Source organism: Gossypium arboreum, chromosome 6, assembly GCF_025698485.1.
Source record: "Gossypium arboreum isolate Shixiya-1 chromosome 6, ASM2569848v2, whole genome shotgun sequence".
Classification (NCBI taxonomy): domain Eukaryota; kingdom Viridiplantae; phylum Streptophyta; class Magnoliopsida; order Malvales; family Malvaceae; genus Gossypium; species Gossypium arboreum.
Window position 1 is genome coordinate 4,977,296 of NC_069075.1, and position 24,389 is coordinate 5,001,684.

Sequence of the window (24,389 nt, forward strand, 5' to 3'; positions counted from 1 at the left end):
ATTAGTTAGGCACTTAAGATAATTGAATTAGCATGATTTGAGCATGTTTAATGGCATTTTAAATGGGTTAAATGGCTGGTAAATGGATTGCTTAGTGTCCAAGAAATCTTGAAATGGTAAACTTGACGTTTAAGGTTCATTTAGGTGCATACGTGTAACGACCCGACTTTTACCGTTACTGAAAAAGTGTATTTTCGGGTCTCTATTTCTGAAAAACGGATTCATAAATATTTATTAAAAATATTTACGAAGTAAAATGAGTGGTTAATTAGAGTTTAATTAAGTGAATTTAATTTAATTAAGAGTAATTAAGAAAAAGGACTAAATTGAATAAAGGATGAAAGTTAAATTGTAGATTAAAAGAAAATGAAGAGGACCAAAATGGCAATTATGCCATTTTTCCTAAGTGAGGCGGCATAAACATAAAAATCTGAGATTTTTATGTGTTAAAATATATATTAAATTATTATTATTAAAAGTAAAGTAAATAAAAAGGAAATAAAGGAAAGAAACAAAAGAATAAAAAGAAGGAAGGAAACAGAATAGCAGGAAACGAAACAGAGAAGAAACAGGGGAGAAAGAAAGAAAGAAAAGAAAAGGGAAAATAAGGTTTTAAAGGTTCCAAGTTAATTTGGTAAGTCAATTTAACCCCTTTTCTTATAATTTTTGAGTTTTTTGGAATCCTAGAGATAAATAGTACTTGTTTTAAGTAGAAATTTTGAAAGTCATTAGATTTCTAAGTTTGGTTCATGTTGAATAAAATGATGGAATTGGGGGTTTATTTGATAGAAATTTTGATTGGAATTGAATAAAGGATTGAATCGTAAACTAAGCTATAAGTTTTGAGTTTTAGGGATTAAATGGAAATAAATTCGAAATTATGAAAATATGCTGGAAATTTAATAGTTAAGTATGAGTTTGGACAAAATTTGAATAGAAATAAAGTATGAATTAAGATAGAAAAGTAAGAGAATTTAGTTAGGATTAAATTGAAATTAAAGTAAATCAACATTTTGCACTAAAACTGTTTTAGACAGCAGTAGTAGTCTAACTTTGAAAAATCATAAAAAATTATATAAATCGAATTAGAAGATGAATAAAATATGAAATTAAATCTTATTGAGTCTAGTTTATTATAGAAGAAACTATATAAGAAATTGAATTGTAAATTATGAGATATAATAAATTTTGTGAGACAAGGTCAGAATGAATTTGGGTTCCCCTGTTCTGATTTTGGAAAATCACCAAAAATTAAAGAAAAATAATTAGAGGCTTAAAGTTATATGTTTAGAATCCCTAATGAGTCTATTCTCAGGAAAAATCAACTGGAATATTATCCGAGTTCTGTACTGTGAGATAATTAATTTTTAGTGAAGAAGGGACGAAACTGTCAGACAGCAGAATAGGGGTGAATTTAAAGAATAAACTGTACTTAATGGCTAAACCAAAAATTCCGAAAATTTTATTGTAAGAAGATTTGTGAGTCTAGTTTCAGGAAAAATTAGCGGATCTTAATTTATGAATTGTATTAATTTCGTAGTCAATGTGGTACCGGAAATCTCGGCTAAGAAAGGACAAGACAAAGTCAACGGGAGTTAGCTCGAAAATTACGGTTTGTATTTCTATAATCCGAACTTAGTTATTATTTGTTATATTTATATACATATGGCAATTGTTAGTGTTAAAATTATGATGTTTTACAATTGGAATGGATTGATTTTGGTATGCGATGAATTTATTGAATTTATATTGATTGAAATTATTTTGATTGAATTTATATTGATTGAATTATATAATATATATGATTTATGTAGAAATTTGAATATTGAATGAATGTTATATTGAAAAATATATTGATTGGAAATATAAGGAAATTGATATGAATATATGAGATTGTGATATTTGAATATTTGGTATTGAAAAGTAAATTGAATTGTATTGAATTATGAATTAATGTGCATAATTGAAATATATTTGTTGAATTGAATGAAATTGTATGAATTGTGAAAATGGGTAAATATGTGTAATTATCGGAATGAGATATTGATGAAAGAATTATTAAATTGAGAAAGTGAATGAAATACCCTATTAACTAGTCGAAATTTGAGTCGGATATAATTGGCATGCCATAGGATCTGGAAGTGTACGAGATTTGCCGGCTTTATCGATCAGGCACTTTATGTGTTGTATTTCAGGCACCTCGTGTGTCGTATCAGGCACCTCGTGTGTCGTATCAGGCACCTCGTGTGTCGTATCAGGCACCTCGTGTGTCGTTTTAGGCACTTTATGTGTCATATACTGATCAGGTACTATGTACCGTTTTAGGCACAATGTGCCGTACTGGTGTGTTTGGGTTGGAATCCGTGTATCCGTCAAAGTCCGGGTTTGTTAATAGGGGTAAATAAGTGAAAGATAAATCGAATAAATTTGATTGATCAAGCTATTGAAATGAAACGAGAAATTGAATTGAGAATTGAAAATTTAGATATGAAATTGAAAATATGAACCAAAGGTTCATGAAATGATTGGAGTTCGAATTGATGATATATGATGCCACTTGATGAATTGAAATGTGATTTGAGATATATGAATCGTATGTATATCTTGAAAGCTATCGAGGATAGTAAGTTGATACGATATAAATGAAATTGATGTTATTGAAATGAATTAAAATGGAATATGATTGATAAGTATATAGTTGAATATAGTTTAATGATATTGAATTGTGAGTAAATTAAGGAAAGCTATACCGAATAGTAAGTGAAAGAACGGAGTAAATAGTAATGGATTTATTTAAGAATTAAATAATTATGTTATTGTGTTTATTATATGAACTGTATAAAATTTATATGGTAAGTAGTTGAAATTTATCTATGAATAAATAATTGAATAATTGTAATTATTATTATGATCTTAAGTATTTGTTATATTATTAATTGTTATAGAAATACCACTTGAGTATACCATACTCAAGCGTGACGGTTTGTTTCGTCATGTGAGTTAAGTAAAGATAGTATGTTGAATCAGCATCCCAAGACAATCCCGAATTCATTAAGGTAAAATATGTTGAGTATTGAAAATGGCATGTACCTAGGACGTTTTATGAGAGTCATTTAGGTTATAGAAGTATTGATGAAATGAGTAAATTATGGTTGGCAACGGTATGTAGTATGAATTTTGAAATTTACTAAGAATTCGTAGTGATTCTAAATTAGTCCCGAATTGAATTTACTGTTTATATTTGACCGCGAGGGCCCATTAAAGGGACGACATCTTAAAACTAGGATGTGTGTGAATATTTATTTTAATTAATGACCGGAATTGGACTGTACTGACTGGTAATGTCTCGTAACCCTGTTCTGGTGACGGTATAGGGTTAGGGGACGTTACAATACGGCATAGGACATGCTTGTGCCACATGGTTGTGTACCACACACGGTCTGAGACACGGACGTGTGTATTAAGTCAGTGTGTTACACGGCCTAGCACACGGCCTGCAACATGGTTGTCACGGGTTGGGACACAGCCGTGTGTCCCCTGTTTTTGAAAATTTTCATATTTTCCTGAAATTTCTTGATTTGTTTCAAATTAGTCCCCGAGGGTTTTAAGATAAATTCTTTAGTCCTTAAGACTTGATTTAAGCCTTGTAAATGTAAGTTATTATCGTAATTCAATTACTTTATGGTATTTGAGAAATTATATTGAAATGATCATGATTTTACTTGTTTATTTCTGTTAACTTGCTGTAGCATTCCCATAACCCTATTTTGGTGACGGATACGGATTAAGGGTGTTACACAAACCCAATAGTTTAGGTACCTATTCAATTAAGCCTTATTTTTATGTGTATTTCTATTATATTCATATAATTTTGTATTCAGTAATGGGTTAGCATTTAGTACAGTGGCAATGCATTTTTTTATTCAACAAGTAATCTTAAAAATTATTATGTTTTCTTTTTTAAAGAATTTATTTTTAATATTTTATTATATCCTTATAAAACACTTATCAACCCTAGCCCTATTTGTAGAATCTAAACTCTCCATTAAAAATGTACCAAATAATTTCCTTCAATAATTATAATTTATTCATCAATTGGGTCATATAGATATATGTTCAAGTATCCTGTTTGATCAAAACGTTGTTACTTTTAGTTGTTTATTTTATGAAATTGTTATTTTTACTTTTAAAGTAGTTCAAATCTTTTGTCTTTTCTTTTTAATAACCAAAAAGTAAGTTATAATAATTCCTAATGTAAAATTTTTTCTAATCCAAGTAAGTGAAATGAAATTGAGTCGAATCGAATTAAATTAAGTGAAATTGTTCAAGTTAAATTTAAAAAATTAAACATGTCGAATTAAAATTTTGCTGCTATATAACTAATTCTATGTTAAAGCACGAAATTTGAAACCATATATATTTGAAAATTTTTCAAAGTAAAAAAAAATACTTTAGTATAATTAACTTAAATTATTAATTAACTTATTTAAGCCCCAAAAGTAGCTTTCTTTGTATATTCTTTAGAATTTTTTAAAATTTTTTTTAAAATATATAAATTTGGAATTTTATAAATATTTTGAATTTTTTGTAATCTTTGTTGAGAGAAAGACCAGTTTGTTCATTTACAAAATTGACAGAGACCAAAGGGGTATTTATATCAATCTATTATTCGAGTTATTTGAATTGTAAAATTTAACTTGACTCAAACTTGAACTCGAAACTCAAATAACTTGATTCGATTAACTCAAAATTTTTTTTATTTTTCAAATTAAATCGAATTTTACTCACCCGTATCTCTACTTAAAAAAACTAAATTTATTTAATAACAAATACCATGTCATTGTCATATTAATTTGTATGTTATTGTAAAAGAGAAACAATGTGAGATGCATTTTCTTAAGGGCAAGTAAAACATGTGGTACACAGAGAACACTTTACAACCAAATTTCTCTTTAGTTTCCAAAGAATTTCATTTCATGTACATGGCCATTATACATGCTATATATATATATATATATATATATATATATATATTTGTTTATTATTTGATTCTTGAATTTTATTCAAATAAATCCAAATTTATAAGGTTAAAATATGTTGTTAGTCCTATACTTTGAATAATTTTGAGATTTAATTTATGTCCTTTAAAAGTTAAAAACACAATCTTCTTGCTTTTTCAGTTTAAGAATTTTAGTCCAATCATTATCACCCTTAGTAATTTCAGTTAAAATTTGCCAACGTGACATGTTTGCTTCATGTTAATCATATGCTATGTCACTTGAGGGCAACCTAATCAACATGTGAAATTGACAAATATTGACAGAAAATACTTACAATTTTAATAATTGGATTGAAACTTTTACATCAAGAAAGTACGATGACATAATTTTAACTTTTTTAATATAGAGACTAAAACTCAAATTTTATCAAAAATATAGGAAATAACAACATATTTTAACCAATCTATAAGTTAATTGTTTAGACCTGTTCAAATTATAATTTCACTGAAAGAATATGTTTATTTTTATTTAATCTTTAATAATTTTGAAAGTAATTTTTATCAAGTTATAATATTATGTGAAATGATTTAGTTGTTACAAGTGAAGTGTTTAAGATGGCGTCTACTCTTTCAAGTACTAAATACAAAACACAAAGAGTTGTTTATGCAGTTCGATTTTCCTATGTTTGTGGAGTCTAACTCGGTGAGAAATATGCACTCTCTTCAACAATTACAAAGTGAAACTACTCTATCACACACCCCTGATAATTTCTTTTATCCTTGTACTTTGAAGACACAATATCCTCACCACTAAATTCACTGCTAGTGAATTCAGCAAACAAAATTACAACACAAAATTTTACCATCAAAATGGCACTCTTGCAATAATACTCTCACCTCACCTTTGTACTTTAAAATATCTTTTTCTTAACAGTGAAACAGTAGATCTCATACTTTAAAACATTAGTATATTGATTATAATTATAATCATAATTATAGTTGGTGATGCTATTCTTTTAATGAATTATATATAATTATGATTTATAAATTTATGTCAACATCATATAATTACTTATTAATATATTAATTGTAATAAAAAGTAAGACTTGTAATAATTTATCTTAATTTTATAGAAATCGAGACTAAAAAATACTAAAAGATCTAAACTTGTTAAGAAAACAAATTGTATATAACAAGGACAATTTAATTAAATGTGCTTCTAGACTATTGATATAGAGTAGCAAGATAAGGAGGAGCGAAGAGAAGATCAATGTGGTGCAATGGAGACTAATTTACCTATAAAGATCGAGAGTTGAAACAAGGATAAGATGACAGACTGACTAAGAGGATAAGTGCTTAGAGTAACTTCAGGGTTCTAAATAGGTTGATCTCTTGTTCATAGTTTTCCAATGTATTTATATGAAAGGTCACCTCATTACCTCATCCACTGATATGATATAATTAAATAAATATCTAATTTCGTTAAATGTATAAATATAATCATAAACAATTATATTGAAATTCTATCAATATGACATAGTTAAAGTCAAATAGACTTGTTGTATTGAAAATATATTTACATCAGCTTGAGTGGTAGATCTCATTTGAAGTGTGACGGGTAGCTTAGCAAATCAAAAATAACTAAACGGGGAATCACGGTGTACAATGAGACAAATATAGTAGCAAAATGGCAATATGTGGAGAGAAGACCCCAAGAGCAAGTTCACGTTCTAAAGGCATTCAAAAAGAGTGGACCCTCCACTATCTAAAGTAAAAACGCCTGCTTGGAAAAAATGTGTAGTGGAAGTCTTTGGGAGGCCCTACTATATTTTCTTATTTCAATCTTATTAGAAATTTCATAAATAGATACCCTTTTGGGGAGAAATTAGGAATTCGGTATTAAAGGTTCAAAATAAAATTTTTAAAAATTTAGTACTAAAAGGTAAAAAGTTCATTTTATTAAAAAAAAAACCTTTAATTGAATACCTTATAACTAAAGATTAAAGTTAATATTATATCACTTAGACCTAATTTAGGAATGTGTCTCAAAAGTACTTTTGGGACAAAAAAAAATATTTCTTTCAAGTCAAAAATTGACTCAAAATCACTTTTTTAATAAGCTTCTTTTCGATTTTCTTTTTTTCAAAGGTTTTTTTGAGAAATATTTCTAAACTAGGCCTTAATTAAAAGAAAATCAAAATTATTTCTTTTTTATGAAATTTAAAACTTTTACTTGATAATACATAAAATATTAATATTTTTATAATTAGATAACTTTTCTTTCATGTTATTACCTTGCCAATTTCCTTGGACTGAAGGAAGCAGCCCAACAACTTTGGTTGCATGATTAGTCAAACCTCTTTGTCTCCCATTTATCATGTCCAATATTCAGTGCTTTCTTACATGTTTGAAACTGACCATTCAACCTCCAAACTAATATCGGTTTCGTTATGTTACGAAAATATTTATTCTGGTTTATATAATATTTAAAATTATTTATAGTTCCTTTTAATTTATGCATAAGGAAATAATGCGTTTCAATGTATTTAAATTTATATTTTTACATTAATAATAATGTTCATGTCAATTAAACTAAGACTAATCGATCATTTATCATATATATATATATATATATATATATATATTCCATATTAATTATATTTACAATTTAGATCACTTCCAACTAAATTTCTTTGAAGTTTCAACCTCAACAACAGCTTAAATAAACTATTCTTAATTTAACCAATAATAATTAAATAAAAATATAAAAAATTCATAACTAATTCAACCTCTATCTTTTCTTGATTTTTAATTTTTAACTAAAATTAAATTAATTTTTTATAAATATAAAGTTGAATGGGAAGACTTCACTACAATTTAGTCAAGTCCAATCAAATTGTTTTAACCATATAACACGTTTTTTGAGTCAAAAAGCAAACCCATTGAAGTTTGGAGCACCAAAAACGCAAATAAATATTTAAAGACGATATTAAGTAAGCAGGCGATTTCCTGTTTCGACACCTCCTGTTTTCTTCTATAAAAATGGCACAACCAATACATCCTTTACTCATCACTTCCAAGTCTTTAACTCCCCTACTTAAACAAAAACCATGATTCAAGAAAAGAAGCTAGTTGAGGAGGTATCTGGTTGGCTAAGAGTCTATGATGATGGCTCAGTCGACCGAACCTGGACTGGTCCCCCTGAGGTCAAGTTCATGGCTGAACCAGTCTCACCCCATGAACAATTCATTGATGGTATAGCCACTCGTGATGTCACCATCGATCAAAATTCAGGCCTCCGGGCTCGAATTTACTTGCCGGAGGAGGAAAATCCCAAGTTTCCGATCATACTTCATTTCCCTGGCGGTGGCTTTTGCATCAGCCAAGCTGATTGGTTCATGTACTATCAGTTTTACACTAGGTTAGCCAAATCGATTCCAGCTATTGTCGTCTCGGTTTACCTCAGGCTAGCACCGGAGAACAAGCTGCCGGCCGCTTGTGACGATGGCTACGCCGCTCTCCTTTGGCTTAAATCGTTATCTAAAGGTGAGTCAAACGAACCTTGGCTCAACACCCATGGTCATTTCAACCGAGTTTTCCTTATAGGTGATAGCTCAGGAGGGAACATCGTGCATGAAGTAGCTAAACGTAGTGGGTTCATTGATTTGAACCCACTAAGACTCGCTGGTGCTATCCCTATCCACCCAGGGTTCGTTCGGGCTCAACGAAGCAAGTCCGAGTTAGAACAACCCCAGTCACCTTTCTTAACCTTAGACATGGTGGATAAGTTCTTAGCCTTAGCATTGCCCAATGGATGCACCAAGGACCATCCCATTACTTGTCCTATGGGGTCATTTGCCCCACCAATTGACACCCTAAATTTACCACCGCTGATGTATTGTGTAGCTGAGAAAGACTTGATCAAAGACACTGAGATGGAGTACTATGAATTATTGAAAAAAGCCAACAAAGATGTGGAGTTGTTTCATAGCACTGAAATGGGTCATAGCTTTTATCTTAACAAGATTGCCATTGATACTGACCCTGTTACTGCTGCACAAACAAGTAAACTTATTGAAGGAATCAAAGTGTTCATCAATAAGCATTGAAAAAGGTCGTAGTTTTTATTGATGTTGTCAAGCTCTGGTTGCGTGTTGCTTTTCTATACGTATGTCAACATTTTAATAATTATATATTTGATCTTGTGGGTTATTTGAAAAAACGTTTAGCATGCCAACATTGAAAGAAATGTTTATTTTCCATTCAATAAAATTTTTAAAATTGGATAATTTTCAAATCGATTTAATTAAATAAATTATTAAAATTCATGCAATTTTTCTTCTTAGCATCGTTATCATAATTGGAAAATAAATTTCATATTTATGTGTTATTATTATTTTGGTAGATAGAAACATTATTAAGCATTATAGAAATAAACAGAAAATTAAAATCTCATAATATATTTTTGGATTAATTCTCGCACAACTTGAAGAGGTTCAAGAAATATCTATAGACTAATAAAATTTATACCAATTTCTTTAGTCATGAAATTAATAATTGCATTATAATCTTGAAAAATATAACGGATATAGACTTTATTCTCTTAAGAAGCGTGTCAATAAATTTGACAAATAAAACTAATTCTATCAAAAAAATTTATTATATTCAAATTCAACCTGTCTATATTTCTTTTCCCAAATCAGATCTATAGCATATTTATGTGTTGTTATTATGATGGTGATGCTTAATCATTATTGAATATGTGTTATTATTATGATGGTGATGCTTAATTATTATTGATATTTCAAAGAGGGGGACAAACAGGAGAAGTTAATGATATTGTCAAGCTCATTCATGCTTCTTTTCTGCTTTAAATAAACAAGAAATAATGAATGGATCATATCCTATTTATACTACTATTAGGGTCTTATATGGCACATTTCCAGTTGTGGAGCCAATTCCCTGTGTGCAGGAAAAATTTATATTTAAGTAGTTTATAATTTATAAAATTTTAAATTAATAATAATGAAATTATATTTTGACCCTTAAAAATAATAAAATTTGATTTAATTATTTAAAAGTTATAAAGATATAGTCTATTAAAATAGTAAAATTACATTTTACTATCATAAAAGCATGCAATTTAATTCCACTTCAATAAAATTTTAGTTTTACTTTTTATATTTTACTAAAATATCAAACTTAATTTATATACTTTAATTTTGATATAATTTGGTGCTTCAACTTTTAGAATGATTTTAGTTAATTAATTTAAATACTTTATTCTGATTAAAATGTTTATATGAATTTTTAAGAATTATTAGCACCGTTAAAATTCTCTATTAAATTCAAGTAAATTACAATGTTATTATTCTTTTATTACATGAATACTGAGTCATTTTTTAATTTCAAAATTTCACACCAACAAGTTTAATAAAAGAATTTTAACGATTTTAACAAAAAGAACCAATTTTTTTAAATTTGAAAATAGAGTTTATTTCTCTCTTTTGATTTTTAAATAGCTTTGATCTTTTCACCCTAGTTCGTGGGTTTACCCTGGAAATACCTTGTATAAACAGTGGCAGAGTTAAGGAATTCTTTTATGATGGGCTAAAATATAATTTTACTGTTATTAATTTAAAATTTTATAACTTATAAAAGGCCTAAATTGAAAATCTACCATTTTAGGGGCATGGCTCTTAGCGGCTCCGTCACTGTGATCTAGAGTAGATTAGAAACAGTTAGAATATTTACTTTTCCTTTTCTTTAGTTTAGATTCGTTGAAGTATTCAACTCTCGTTTCACTTGTGGATTACAGTAGCAATTTTGAAATTTAGTTATCATTAAAGCTTTTCTCGGTTTTATTTATTTCTCTTTTGTTACGTTGCATCTCAGTATCTTTTATGTTACTTGCTTGTTCATAATGAGCTAAATTGTTTATATTACTTCATATCAATTGTTCAATGGTTCAATTCTTTAGAGATTAAAAAATCGATTGGAATATCCAATTACACATAAATTATCATGTGTCTCATCGTTAAAAAAATAATAATAATAATCTTTAAATAAAAACTTTGCAACCCGTCAACTGGGGCTGGTCTAACAAGCATGTAAAGCAAACAACAGGCTTGGGCTTGGAACGTTCTCTTTGCTTCTTGGTCCATATGCTCAATTTCCCTCAACCCCAAACTCACCCCTCAATTTCGTTGATGATAACGTTGAGCAAAAATCGATTCATATCGAAGTGTTGAGATAATTTATAGGATATAAATTTAAAAATAATTGTTACTTAAAATTAAAATAAATTTTATTTAATTTATAATTAATTTTCATTTTATGATATAGAAGTAAAGATTTTATATTTAAAATAATGAAAATAATTTAATTTTTTTGTTTTTAGAAATATTTATGGAAAATTTTTAAATATTGTCAAATAATATTAAAACGAAGCTCATGTTTCTAAAATAAGTCTAGAAATTTAAACCAAAATTAATATAAAAATCGAGAACCAAACTAAGTTAAACTAAATTATGATGGACGATTCAAAATTTTTAATAAACTTAACTGAATTAGACATAATCTCATAGTAACATATCATTAAAATTTTTTATGTTACTTGCTGGTTCATAATGAGCTAAATTGTTTATAGTACTTCATATCAGTTGTTCAATGGTTCAATTATTTAGAGATTAAAAAATCATAAATTTTCACATGTCAGATGACATCATCGTTAAAAAAAAAGAAAAAAAAAAAGAAAATTTAAAATCTTTAAATAAAAACTTTGCAACCCATCATCTGGGGCTGGTCTAGCAAGCAAGTAAAGCAAACAACGGGCTTGGGCTTGGAACGTTCTCTTTGCTTATGATGAGGCAGCAAAGGCTACATGCCGATATCTATGTACCGGTCCATACGCTCAATTTCCCTCCACCCCAACCCCACCCCTCAATTTCCATGATGATAGCACTGAGCAAAAATTGATTTAAATTGAAGTGTTGAGGTAATTTTTATGATATAAAATAAGGATTTTATATTTAAAATAATGAAAATAATTTAATTTTTTGAAAATTTATTGTTTTCTAGAAATATTTATAGAAAAAATTTAAAATACTGTAAAATAATATTAAAACGAAGCTCATGTTTTTCAAAATAAATCCAGAAATCTAAATTAAAAATTAATATAAAAATCGAGAACCGATCTGAACTGAACCGAATTATGGTAGACGATTCAAAATGAACTTGATCAGCAATGAACTTTTACATTTATTGAGTTCAGTAATCAAAATGAACCTGATCAACATATTCAAATATCAAATTAGACCTAATTTACAAATTAATAGACCGGAAGTTATATTAACCAAAATATAAAACAACATAACAATAGAATAAATCAATATTTTTAAAATCTAATTTTATAATTGAATCAAATTTTATAATTTTAATATTTTAATAATTTTTATAATTTTAATAATTTATAATCGAACTCGGTATCAATAAATTGATTGATTCGATCTAATTTTAAATATATATATATATATATATATATATTTTATTTTATTTTTTCGGTACGATGACATATTATTAGTACTTCAACCGAATAAGGAATATAGGTCTAATAAAAAAATAGAAATATCATCATTATTTTCAGTGCCATCTTAAAATATAGTTAACGTCAACTTGTTTTCTTATTCTAACATCATCACTTTTTCTTTTCACTTTTCACTTAAAAAATAATAGCAAAATCAAACATGGTTATCTGAATCTGACTAAACTGGTTGGTCGGATGAAAAATCAATCAGGGTATTAATATGAAAAGTCAGTTAAATTGATTTTTAATATATAATTTTTATATTTTATTCAACTAAACTGTTTGAATTAATCGAATTCTGACTTATTTGATTATCTATTTAAATAAATATCATGCAAATCAGCTATAAAAACAATTTCAATTTTGTTTACACATTGAGTATATCTTATTTGAATTCTTTTAATAATATAGAATAAATTTGAGAATCCTAAAACTCATACAATTTTATGGGTCCTAATCGTGTTTAAAATAACATATATTTATATAAATTTTGATATGTTATTAATATTTCCTACATAAGTTTGAATATAGTTGTATATTGTTGAGGATTGACCCGTATAAATAACGAGATAATAAAAGTGAAGAAGAATGAACATAAATATTTTACGTGGAAAACCTTCAAAGAGGGAAAAACAATGGGTAAATGAGGCTTCGACTTTTCATTAAATGAGTATAATATAGAGAAAATAAACTTAAAAATATACCAAATATACATACCCAAACTCCGAAAACAAAACTCTAACTTGGGAACAAATTTCTCTTTATAGTTACCATGAAAACTATCATCAAAACTCATATGTGACTACATTTTCACAAAATATGGATACAATGACCCCTTTAAATAAGCTTATATTAAAGTTCTAATCGTACTAGGATATCCCTAGAATAATCAAAGTTTGACTGGGAGAATAAGTCCTGCTTGAAATCTAAAACGTGGCTACATTAGATATCATCGTGACATCACATATATATCTCCTCATCGTGATATCGCGTGTCTGTTTCTGATAAGTGCGTGCAAAACATCCAATAAATGCGAGGTACACCCCACAAATATGTATATTATATTCATATTATTATTTTATTATATTATGTTTTAATTATTTCTTTCATTTCGTGTAGGTATAGTTAAGTAGGGTACACCTAATATGAAAATAAATATCTATACTAATTAAATAATTTTAGCATTATTTATAACATTAATTATTTAGTCCAAATATTAGTTAGCTGTTCATATAAGGACAGCAGCCCTAATCAATTGTTGCAAGTGGTTTTGAGAATAAAGACAGACAAGCCGACCACTAATGTATAGATATTTATTAGGAGTTAGGAATTAGAAAATGGGGCAATGAATTGAAAGTATTTAGAGTTTATAGCAAGAATTAAAACATATTTGAGAAAGAAAATGAGATAAAATTTGGTAATAACTTACCATGAAATTGAATTTTCATTTTTCTTAAATGATAAAAATTAAAAATAGAATAAATTTTGAGTGTCAAATGGTAAAATTAGAGATAGAGGCGAAGTAAAAAAAATTGGTGTTAGGATCAAAATAAAATTATAAAATTTTGAGAGGGTTAAAATTAAAAATTTTATTTTAAAAAGGTTTAAATTGAATGGTTGATAATTGAGTGAGACTTAAACTACTCATGTTTCATTTTAACTAGGGACCAAGATAATTGAGGCTTTGCCATGATAAGGGAAAAGAAATTGTAATGGAATTGTTAGACTGTAATGACCACTACAGTTTGATATTGTGTAAATTGTGCAAACAAAAACTTAAAGATCACCAAGGTTTGTTTACACAATTCAATTTTCCTATGTTCGTGGAGCTTAGCTCAGTGAGTAATTCTACTATCTATAATCCACAGTACAAGTAAATCACACTCTATCGCTCTTCAAGTATAGATATCTCACATTTGTACCTAAATACTAAAATCCTCGCCTCCAAATCCTCCCCTGAGAACTTGGGCAATAAACACTCAACAATGTTTACGATATTAGTTTGTAGTCCTTCACAAAACAGTTCCTCAAATGAAAAGATTAGAATGCACTCATAGCTGTCATACAAAACCTATACAAACTTTAAGACATATATTAAGTCCGCCATACTAACATAGAATCTAAGTGAATACAAAGTTCCTTGAAAATAGTTATTACATTAATAATAATTAAAGCACAATCAACTGAAGATATGCTCTCCAAAATCAGCAACAATTAATCTTAATCAAATCTCCACATTCTAAGGACTTATTTGATTCTCACGAATCTAACCTGATCTTCAAACTCTAAGGATTGGTTTTCATAGATGGACCAAAGTATTTTTAATAACACAACACATTAACATGTCCAAATATTTTCTTCATTAAATTGTCAAACCAAATAAGAGAAGTATTAAACCACTTCAATGGCAGTTTGCAGTTAGCACTATCGAGTGATACTCAGCAATTCTCAGCTTACTTTGCCTCGACAGAAACCATAAACAATAGTAATACAAACACATTGCACATAAATAAATATTTATAAACAATAAATAAATCACTATAAACAAATGCACAAATGTCATGTATGCAAAGTAACCTAAAAAAGAAAGAGACAAATTGACAATAACTGCAATGTTAGAATAATTCAAAAACAAACCAGAGACGCATAAACTTAATCAAATCAATGAAAGTTTCATCCTAGCTTTACCATCATCAAATCAACTTGACGGAAAACACCGATCAACTAAGAAGAAACTTTCAAAAGCCCCAAAAGACTCACTACATCAATAATGCATAAAAGATCAAGTCTTAGATGACTTATCATTCTTCTCATCATTTCAAATCTATCACCATCACAATGATATATCATGATAAATCCATTCAAAAATAGTTTCTAATAGATCTGGCGACACCCTTATATTGACAAATCTCACATATATATACTAGAACATGACTAAAATTTAAAAGTAAAAATAAAACCACATCTACTTTCAAGGAAAATAGAGTGGACAAAACAAATCCCACAAAAAAAAATGCGGACCAAATAAAACCACGAAACAATGGACAGCATAAAGTCATGAGACCATTAATAAAACCACGATAATGGTGAATTGAAATTAAAATAAAAATAAAATTACGAAAAAATTATTGGAGAAAAGATATATATATTTTATTTTCTTTCTTTTTATCATTTTCTCTTCAATTTTTCATCTTATTTATTTTCTTTTCATCTAATCAAATAAAAAGTTAATTTTTTTTCAAATCCAAAATTTATTTCAACAAATTTGTGACACATCTAATGGATTTATGAACTTTGGTATGAATAATGAATAGAAGTTGAGTCATAAGAATGAAACAAAGAATTGAAGAAAGGTCAATTTATGGGCAAACGAAGGATGTGTGGAAACATGTGATTTGCAAAGTGAAACATGTGATTTTGAATCCAATCCACACAATGAGTGGTTGCTAATGATAAAGCCCAAATATCAATATCTAACTTTGAAAAAAACAATATCATATTCGTTGAATTTCAGTTTAAAATTTTTACACGTATCTTTTAATTATATTAATGCCCGACATAGTATCATGAGTATTGTACTAGTTATCTATATTTATTTATTAGAAATTTCATCACTGGAGATTATATATTTAGAGCACAAGAGTGTGTTTAAATAATATATATATATTTGCTGATTGAGTCTTAGTTTAATTGACATGGGTATTGTTGCTAATATAAGATGATGTGGGTTTGAGTGCGCTGAAACGTATTATCCTCCTATTTATGGGTTAAGAAACTATAATTAATTTTAAATATTATGTCAAAATGAACAAATATGATCAAAATCTATAATACGAATATTTTATATTTTTTTAAACTTCTTTTAATTCCTATATAATAAAACTTAAACACTCAAATTTGTGAATAATTATTAAAAAAATGAAATGAATGCTGTTGGCCAATAATTAGAAGTATTTTAAATGATTGATGTAAAAGTTCCTTAAATGTTTTCTCAAAATGTCAGATTTTCGCATCATTTCAAATTTGAACAAAATTACATCTCCAGGTTGCAAAATTTCATGCTGACCCTTGCTTAATGTTGCTTGTAACAAATTTTGGTTAAAATTTGATGTTAGTATTTTTACTTTGATAAAATTTGAGATTTAGTCCTTATATTTAACAAGTTAAAATTAAGTCTTTTTATTTTTATTTTTTGAAAATCTCAATCCAATCATTAAAACCGTAAGCATTTTTCTGTCAAAATTTGTCAATCTAACATATTAATTAGGTCGTTGTTATATGATGTAGCATATAATTAATGAAAAAAGAACATGTTAAGTTGATAAATTTTAATGAAAACTACCAACAACAATAATGATTGAATTGAGATTTTTAAATTGAAAAAAATAAAATGATTAAAATTTTAACTTTTAAAGTACAAGGAATAAATCTCAAATTGTATAAGGACTAACAACATATTTTAACCAAAAATTCAATTTAGTGTCAATTGAACCTTCGCTCAGTGGGCATGGTTGCTATTGTAGCAACTAGGAGAATTGAGTTCCAACATGTTTAAGTGCATCTTTCCTCCAATTTAAAGGTTGTAAAGGGATTATAAGTAGAAGTAAACATTGTATAAAAACCAAAAATTTTAGTGAAAATTTTAAATCTTATCAACGAAATCGAAATAGGTAAAAATGATACATACTAAATCTTTGGTGATTGTACCCGACGGGTCTCTCTATTATAAAGGCCAGATTAAATTACTTTTTCTACTATTAATTTAGTCCTTATAGGATTAAAAGGAATCAAATAAGGCTAAAATTCATTAGATTTAACATCTATTGTTTAAAAAACCAACATTGACTGTTTAACATAGGTATATTTTGAAAGCTTTTATATGATTTTGCTGATGAAATATTTTGTTTGGAGTTAATCTCTAAATGAAAATTAATCATTTTTACACCTGTTTTTGAACAGTATATGTTAGCTCTGCTTCAATTTAACTTATTTAATTTTTTTAATAGTACATGAATTAAATCGATTTCACAAGTACTCTCACCCTAAATCTTTATACTATTAAGAAAAAGATATCGTATTAAACAAACATGATCGATTTTAACCAACAAATGTTAGGTATAGTAATACTGCACGAGATATTTTAAAAAGAAAACTCAAATTTAAACTAAAAAATAACATTATTAAGAAAGATAATTACAAACCTGAAGGTAATTCTCAGAGACAGGTACTAAAGTTTTCATTTCCTATTTCCAAATACATTTTTCTAATACACCTAACATCAAATACTTTAGGTCCGTTGCCCTTCAGACGAATTAATTATCACCTCATTTACTTCTTTCGTTTTCTTTGAATTAACTATGACCAGATGCACGTAGAATCCATAATTTTATATAATAAAAATAATTAAATAAAAATATTATACAATAAAAAAATGTTTTTTTAAATTAATATATAACCGTGTACTTATATTATTTTCAAATAAATGTATTTATTTGTACAATTTTTCAATTAATTTAACAATAAATTAATATTTTAAAATTAAAATTAAATATAATCGAAAATTAATAATTTATCCGAAAATATAAATTGCTAAAACATTTCATATAAATTATAAATTTAGAACAAGACATGAAAATTTACAATAAATACAGCAGAGGACAGATGAATGTCAAAGAAAATTGGAAGACCTAAATTATGGTGTAATGGTGACATGTCAATGGAGAGCCACGTCTCCCCTTCAAGTGGCACATGCTTTTCCCATATTATTTTCCCATCAATCAAACACCCCAAAGTCAAATAAAAACACACCCCCCCACAACCATAAAGCTTTTTAACTTCAATTTTTCCTTCTTTTTCTCTTTTCACAGGAACTGCATCCATCTCATCTCATCTCATCCAATTCCTTCAATCAAAATCCAAACCTTTTCCATCAATTTCCCTACTTATGAAACAAACTGTTTGAAAAAGAAAAAAGAAAAAAGAAAGATGAACCCTTTCCTTTGCTTTGTTTTACAAGCATGGAATCCTAGCTCTTGTCAAGTTTCCTCCATGGAAACTTCTCGTTTTCTCAGAGACTATGCTGTTTGGGAAATCAATGCTTTTCTTTGGATTTCTCTTATAACTATTACTTATTTTCTTTCTTATAAGCTTTTTAAGTTGTTTAAGTTATGGAATCAAGCTTGCAAAATCCCAGGTCCTCCTCCTCCTTCCTTTTATGGTCATTTCACTAGTCTCTCCAAACAAAATCTCACAGGTAATAAAAAAAACTCCTTTTTTTTATGTGAATGATGAATCTGTGAGTTTTTGGAATCTGGGTTGTTCGTGGATTTACCAAATCTCACTATTTTTGACTTTTCAACCAATAGTCTTTCTATAAAGATTTACATAAATTTTCAATTGCAAATGATCAGGGGTTGAATTTTAAAATCTGGGTTTTGATTTTACTAATCAAATATGGAATCCGTCGTTTTTTTTTTTTTTGCAGAGGTATTGTCAGATTCACACGAGGAATATGGTTCAATTGTGAAGTTATGGTTGAGTCCTAAACAGCTTTTGGTTTCAATAAAAGAACCAGAAATTATTAAAGAGATGTTGTTGAAAGCTAAGGATAAATTGCCATTAACTGGAAAGGCTTTCAATTTGGCCTTTGGAAGATCCACCCTCTTTGCTTCATCTTTTGATAAGGTACTTAAATTATAAGTTCTTTTACCTGTTATGGTTGTTGCTGAACTTGTGAAGAAGATGGTCACTGCTTATCCAAGTCAGTAACACAATTGTTATTCTTTTAAGGATAGGGGTGTAATCGAGCTGAGCCGATCTCAATCCGGATGAGCCCTGCTCGAAATTTGGGGCCCAAATTTGAGTTTGAGTCTTCATGATTGGTTCTAAAATGCGAAATTTGGTTTCTATATGGAAAAACCGAATTCTAACCGGATTTTTAAAACATGAACTGGTTCTAACACCTCTAGTCATTCTCTTTTAGGTTTTGTCACAGACACCCGAGTCTCAAGAAGATAATTTTCCTCATGTGCTATGCAAGACCTGTTCTATGTTTTGTTTGCTCTTCAAATTGTTCCAACGAAATGGTTATTTAATAGCAATCATATATAAGAATGTGTTCATACTCGATATATGTGTACTTTGATGGCATGATCGAATGACCTTCTGATAATCTATGGATTCTTTTTCCTCTTTAGGTGGAAAGTAGAAGAGAGTCTTTGGCATCTGAATTGAATGTAAGGTTGCTTGATAGAGCAAATTTAATCCCGACCAAGGCTGTCGATCATATCATGGCTGAATTACACCAGCACATGACCAAAGGAAGTATCAATTGTAAAATGACTTCTCAGCATATGGCCTTCACTTTGCTTGGTGCTACAATATTTGGTGACACATTCTTGTCTTGGTCGAAGTCTACTATTTACGAGGAGCTCTTGATGATGGTTGCTAAAGATGCTTGCTTTTGGGCTTCGTATAGTGTCATTCCCTTTTGGAAACAAGGATTTTGGAGGTATCGACGATTATGTACAGAGTTGAAATGGCTAACTCAAGACCTTTTTCAACAGTACAGTAAATACAGGCAGTACCATCACGTGGAACCAAGCGCAAACCTTGGAATGGAGGCCGGCGTCTTTTTGCAAGATAACATTTCCCTGCAAGAGATTAATGGCCGTCTTAATGTAAGAGATGAATCTTGTTGCACTATTATGAGTTTGCTGTTTCATGGATGCTTAACAACCGGAGGTTTGATTAATAATATGTTGATGAGGCTTGTTACACATCCGGAAATACAGCATAAGGTAAGCATTCTCTATTCCGGTTTCTGTGTTTTCCAGTTATCGTTAACTCCGGTATTCTTAGGACTTACTAAAAACTTAAAAGACCCTTCATCAATATATATATATGCACATTCGAGTTTGAAGTTGAAGGTCCCAGGTTGCAGTTGATTTATGTCTTTGGAATTGAACTTCTGCAGATATACTCAGAGATAATCATGGCAAAGAAAGGTTCGGAGGACAAAGCTCAACCTGTTGTAGAGAAGATGCCTTTATTGTTGGCAACTATCTATGAGTCTGCTCGTGTTATGCCAGCCGGACCTTTGCTACAGAGGTGTTCTCTGAAACACGGTAAGTAGTTTTTTGAGTCATTAAACGAGAACTACATTGAATATCGACATGGAATTTGCAACAGATAAATTTAGTACTTCTATGGTCACTGATACGAATATTATCCTTCTGTGTTTTGAAGATTTGAGGCTTAAGTCTGGTGTAATTGTGCCGGCTGGAGCAATACTTGTCGTACCTATGCAGTTGGTGCAGACCGATGATTCTAGTTGGGGAAATGATGCTGGTAAATTTAATCCATATCGTTTTCTGTCTAAGACAGAAAAGACATCCGCTTCAGAAAACATGGATGCGTCCATTGCAGGTTTCACTCTACTTTTTCCAAAATGTCTGTCTATTAGGTCGGATTTGTTTATGCTTTGTATTGCTTGCTGATTTGGCACAAAGCTATATGTTAATACACTGGAATGACTTCTTCTTGTCCATGTAGCTTACTGGAGATAAAACCGTACATTTTTCCGATAAATACTCGTGTGTTATGATCATGTCGGTTCTTTTGGATTTAGTTTGCGTTCAGTGTCACGGGATACTAATATATGATTAACTATCTAATTGCTTTTCTTTGCTTTAGGACATACTGAAGAACATAAAGATCAAAGGAAATGTACTTTTGTTTTGAAAGATCCGAATAAGAATCCGACTTTTCTTCCCTTCGGTTCTGGTGCTCGTGCTTGCGTTTGCCAGAAATTTGTCATTCAAGGAGTTGCAACGTTGTTTGCTTCCTTGCTCGAACAATACGAGGTTTGTCCTACGAATAACTTACCTATAATTTGTCCTCTAAATACACGGAAAAACATAAATCCAAGTACCATAGCTACTAGGTGTTTGCTGCACCGAGAGTGGACTAATGATTGTTCTGTTGAATCAATATAACAGGTGAGGCTTCGTTCAGGATCAAAGACAGACTCAAAACCGTCGACAAACTACTCAATGTCTCAAGATTTTCTGAGTTCCGAGCTAGTTTTCGCAAGAAGGAATAACTGAAAAGTCATAACAAACATACATACTGTCAGCCTTAAACCCTTAGTTTGCTCTTGTTTTCCGGTTTTCGTTTTTTCGTCATACAGCTTTTTGATGGAGAAAGACATCCTGATTCTCACCCTCTTTTTCCTCCGAAAATCATCGGAGAAGCTCATTCATTGCTTCTTACCTATGGATAATCTCACATGGGGCATATTTCAAATCTCATGTAATCCTCCATGGTTTTAAAAGTGTCTTAAAAAGTGCAGTATTTGTTTTTGAAGCACTTTGAGACACTATTTGCAGTGAAAAAAAAAAAACTATACTTTTTGTCTTTCCCCATCTTCTGAACTTTTTTAATCATTCTCTCTTTGTTTTTTTCCTCCTTAATGGAGTTTGTGTTGTATTGAATCATATACAATATGTATTCACTGAATCTTGTAATAATAATTTCTGAACTTGTTATGGTCTATGAAATAAATCCAACTTTTTGCATATGATCATGTTAATGATACCTTAATCTAATTTTATATGTTTTCCAGACTATTGGTAAGTTATCGATTTGATCAGTTTATCTAGTTTAATTATATAAATTATTAAAAAAACTCTTAATTTTTAATTCGGTTGAGATTGGTTCTCAAATCAATTGGGCAATTGTCTCTCTTTAAATTATTGTTTAATTAAATCTATCCGATCAACTTATTCAGTTCCAACAATCATATGCTATAAATATTATATTTAGAATTCTTTCATAGTGATAAAAGGGGTTTTGCTTTGCTTACAAATTAAGGAAAAGTTGGATTAATTGCTTCAAAATGGTTCTTAAATTTGAAAAATTTATAATTGAATCTTTAAAATATTAAAATTATATCAATCAAATTTTTCAGTTAGCTTGAATTTGATATTGTACATATTTAAAACATATAGATCAAATTGTAAACATGTGCATTTATGAACAAATCATAAAAATAGTTTCATTAAAATTTAAGAAAACTATTTTTTTCTTAATATGTTAGATCTAAATTGTCAATATAGTAAGTATATATTTTCAATTTAATTTATATGTTTAAAGATGCTTAACATAAAATTTGAGGTTGCATTTTATGTCAAAGCTAATGGCTAAGTTGACGGAAGGATTTAACTGACACAATATTAATCTTATGATAATTAATTAGAATATTTTAAAATTTAAAGATTAATTTAAAATTCAAGTCATAGTTAGAGGACCTTTGTGAAATTAACCTTAAAAGTTGTATGTCAACTTAAGCTTCAATATTCTTTGCTTAGCTCAAGTTAAAATGGCGAAAGTAGAAAAACCTTTAATTTGATTCAAAATCATAATAGAAAATTCTTCAGATTCATCCTGAAAATTTTCTATATAAACCCAAATGCGAAATCCCAGTTTCGCAATCTCTTTTTTATTCTCCATACCAATTTCAATTCTCTTCTTCAACAATTTCTTAGCGGAATCAACCCTCAGCTCTGAACCAATGGCAACCACCGCCGCCAATTTGGGTGGATTTCGCCCGTCCGGCGGATCCCAAAACAGCGCGGAGCTCGAAAACCTCGCTCGCTTCGCCGTCGATGAGCACAACAAGAAAGAGAAGCGAATGGTTGAGTTTGTGAGGGTGGTGAAAGCAACGGAGCAAGTTGTGGCGGGGACGCTTCACCATTTGACTGTGGAAGCCATTGATGGTGGAAAAAAGAAGGTTTATGAAGCCAAAGTGTGGGTCAAGCCATGGATGAACGTGAAGGAATTGCAGGAGTTTAAACATGCCGATGATTCCCCTTCTTTTACGACTTCGGACCTTGGTATCAAGAAAGGTTTGTTCATAACTCAAATCTTCTTTGATTGCTGATATTAAACTTAGATAAATTATTGGGTGAAAATAGATGGGCATGGCCATGGATTGCAAGGTGTGCCAATACATGACCCTGTAGTTGAAGATGCTGCAAATCATGCTCTCAAAGCCATTCAGCAGAGATCAAATTCCCTTGTGCCGTATGAACTCAAAGAAATCCTTCATGCCAATGCTGAGGTATGGTGTGTCATCCTATTTAATAATATTATTGAAGTGAATTGGTTTTGACATGAAAGTGGAAATACACAGGTGGTGGAAGATTTGACCAAACTTGAAATGGTTCTGAAGGTTAAGAGAGGAGACAAGGAAGAGAAGTTGACGGTGGAAGTACACCATTTGAGCCATGGAACTTTCCATCTCAACCGCATTGAGCCACATCACTCTTGAACCCATTTGGATGCAAATATGTGTTGGTTTGGCGATGGATTCTTGGAAGATTATATCTTTTTATACTTGAAAAAAATTAAAGAGTGGAAATTCCTAATGTTATCCAAAATATTATGAACTTGTATCACTTTTCTTTTAATGAAAAAGTTATTGGCTTTCTTTTATTGTTATCAAATTCTCTCGTAGTTTAAAAAGTAAGAAGATTTAAATAAAATTATAGATTCAGAAAATAGATTTGAATAAAAATAAAATTTATTTTTAAATAGGCCGGTTCTTGAGAATTATCTTTTAGATCCGTCTGAATTTGTTTAATTTTTTTTGTAATTATTTATTATTACTGTTTGCTGTTGTTTTACTACTTTTGTACTATTATATTATTATTTTTGTTTTAAATATTATTTAACTCTTATTTTATTATAATTATTATTATTATTATTAAATTGTAACTATGTTTGTATTATTTAAATATAAAT

At 29.2% G+C, this 24,389-nt stretch overlaps 3 protein-coding genes and 1 long non-coding RNA gene across 4 annotated transcripts; all 4 read left to right on the top strand.

Annotated features, from left to right (window-relative positions):
- Positions 1–460: 460 nt before the first annotated feature.
- LOC128294124 (uncharacterized) lies at positions 461–1,747 on the top strand. The gene is made up of 2 exons (XR_008284387.1): positions 461–634; positions 1,541–1,747. It is a non-coding gene; the product is annotated as an uncharacterized LOC128294124 (long non-coding RNA).
- Positions 1,748–7,808: 6,061 nt separating this feature from the next.
- On the top strand, positions 7,809–9,378 carry LOC108485602 (probable carboxylesterase 15). Its single transcript, XM_017789460.2, has one exon. The coding sequence runs from the start codon at positions 8,110–8,112 to the stop codon at positions 9,106–9,108; it is 999 nt and encodes a 332-aa protein (XP_017644949.1). The 5' UTR covers positions 7,809–8,109; the 3' UTR covers positions 9,109–9,378.
- An 8,859-nt stretch (positions 9,379–18,237) lies between these two features.
- Positions 18,238–22,148, top strand: LOC108486774 (11-oxo-beta-amyrin 30-oxidase-like). Its single transcript, XM_017790991.2, has 7 exons — positions 18,238–18,837; positions 19,069–19,268; positions 19,781–20,383; positions 20,560–20,710; positions 20,832–21,011; positions 21,279–21,448; positions 21,584–22,148. The coding sequence occupies exons 1-7, from the start codon at positions 18,333–18,335 to the stop codon at positions 21,689–21,691; spliced, it is 1,917 nt and encodes a 638-aa protein (XP_017646480.2). The 5' UTR covers positions 18,238–18,332; the 3' UTR covers positions 21,692–22,148.
- A 774-nt stretch (positions 22,149–22,922) lies between these two features.
- Positions 22,923–24,091, top strand: LOC108485590 (cysteine proteinase inhibitor 12-like). The gene is made up of 3 exons (XM_017789448.2): positions 22,923–23,491; positions 23,561–23,706; positions 23,779–24,091. The coding sequence occupies exons 1-3, from the start codon at positions 23,056–23,058 to the stop codon at positions 23,914–23,916; spliced, it is 720 nt and encodes a 239-aa protein (XP_017644937.1). The 5' UTR covers positions 22,923–23,055; the 3' UTR covers positions 23,917–24,091.
- The last annotated feature ends 298 nt before the right edge of the window (positions 24,092–24,389 follow it).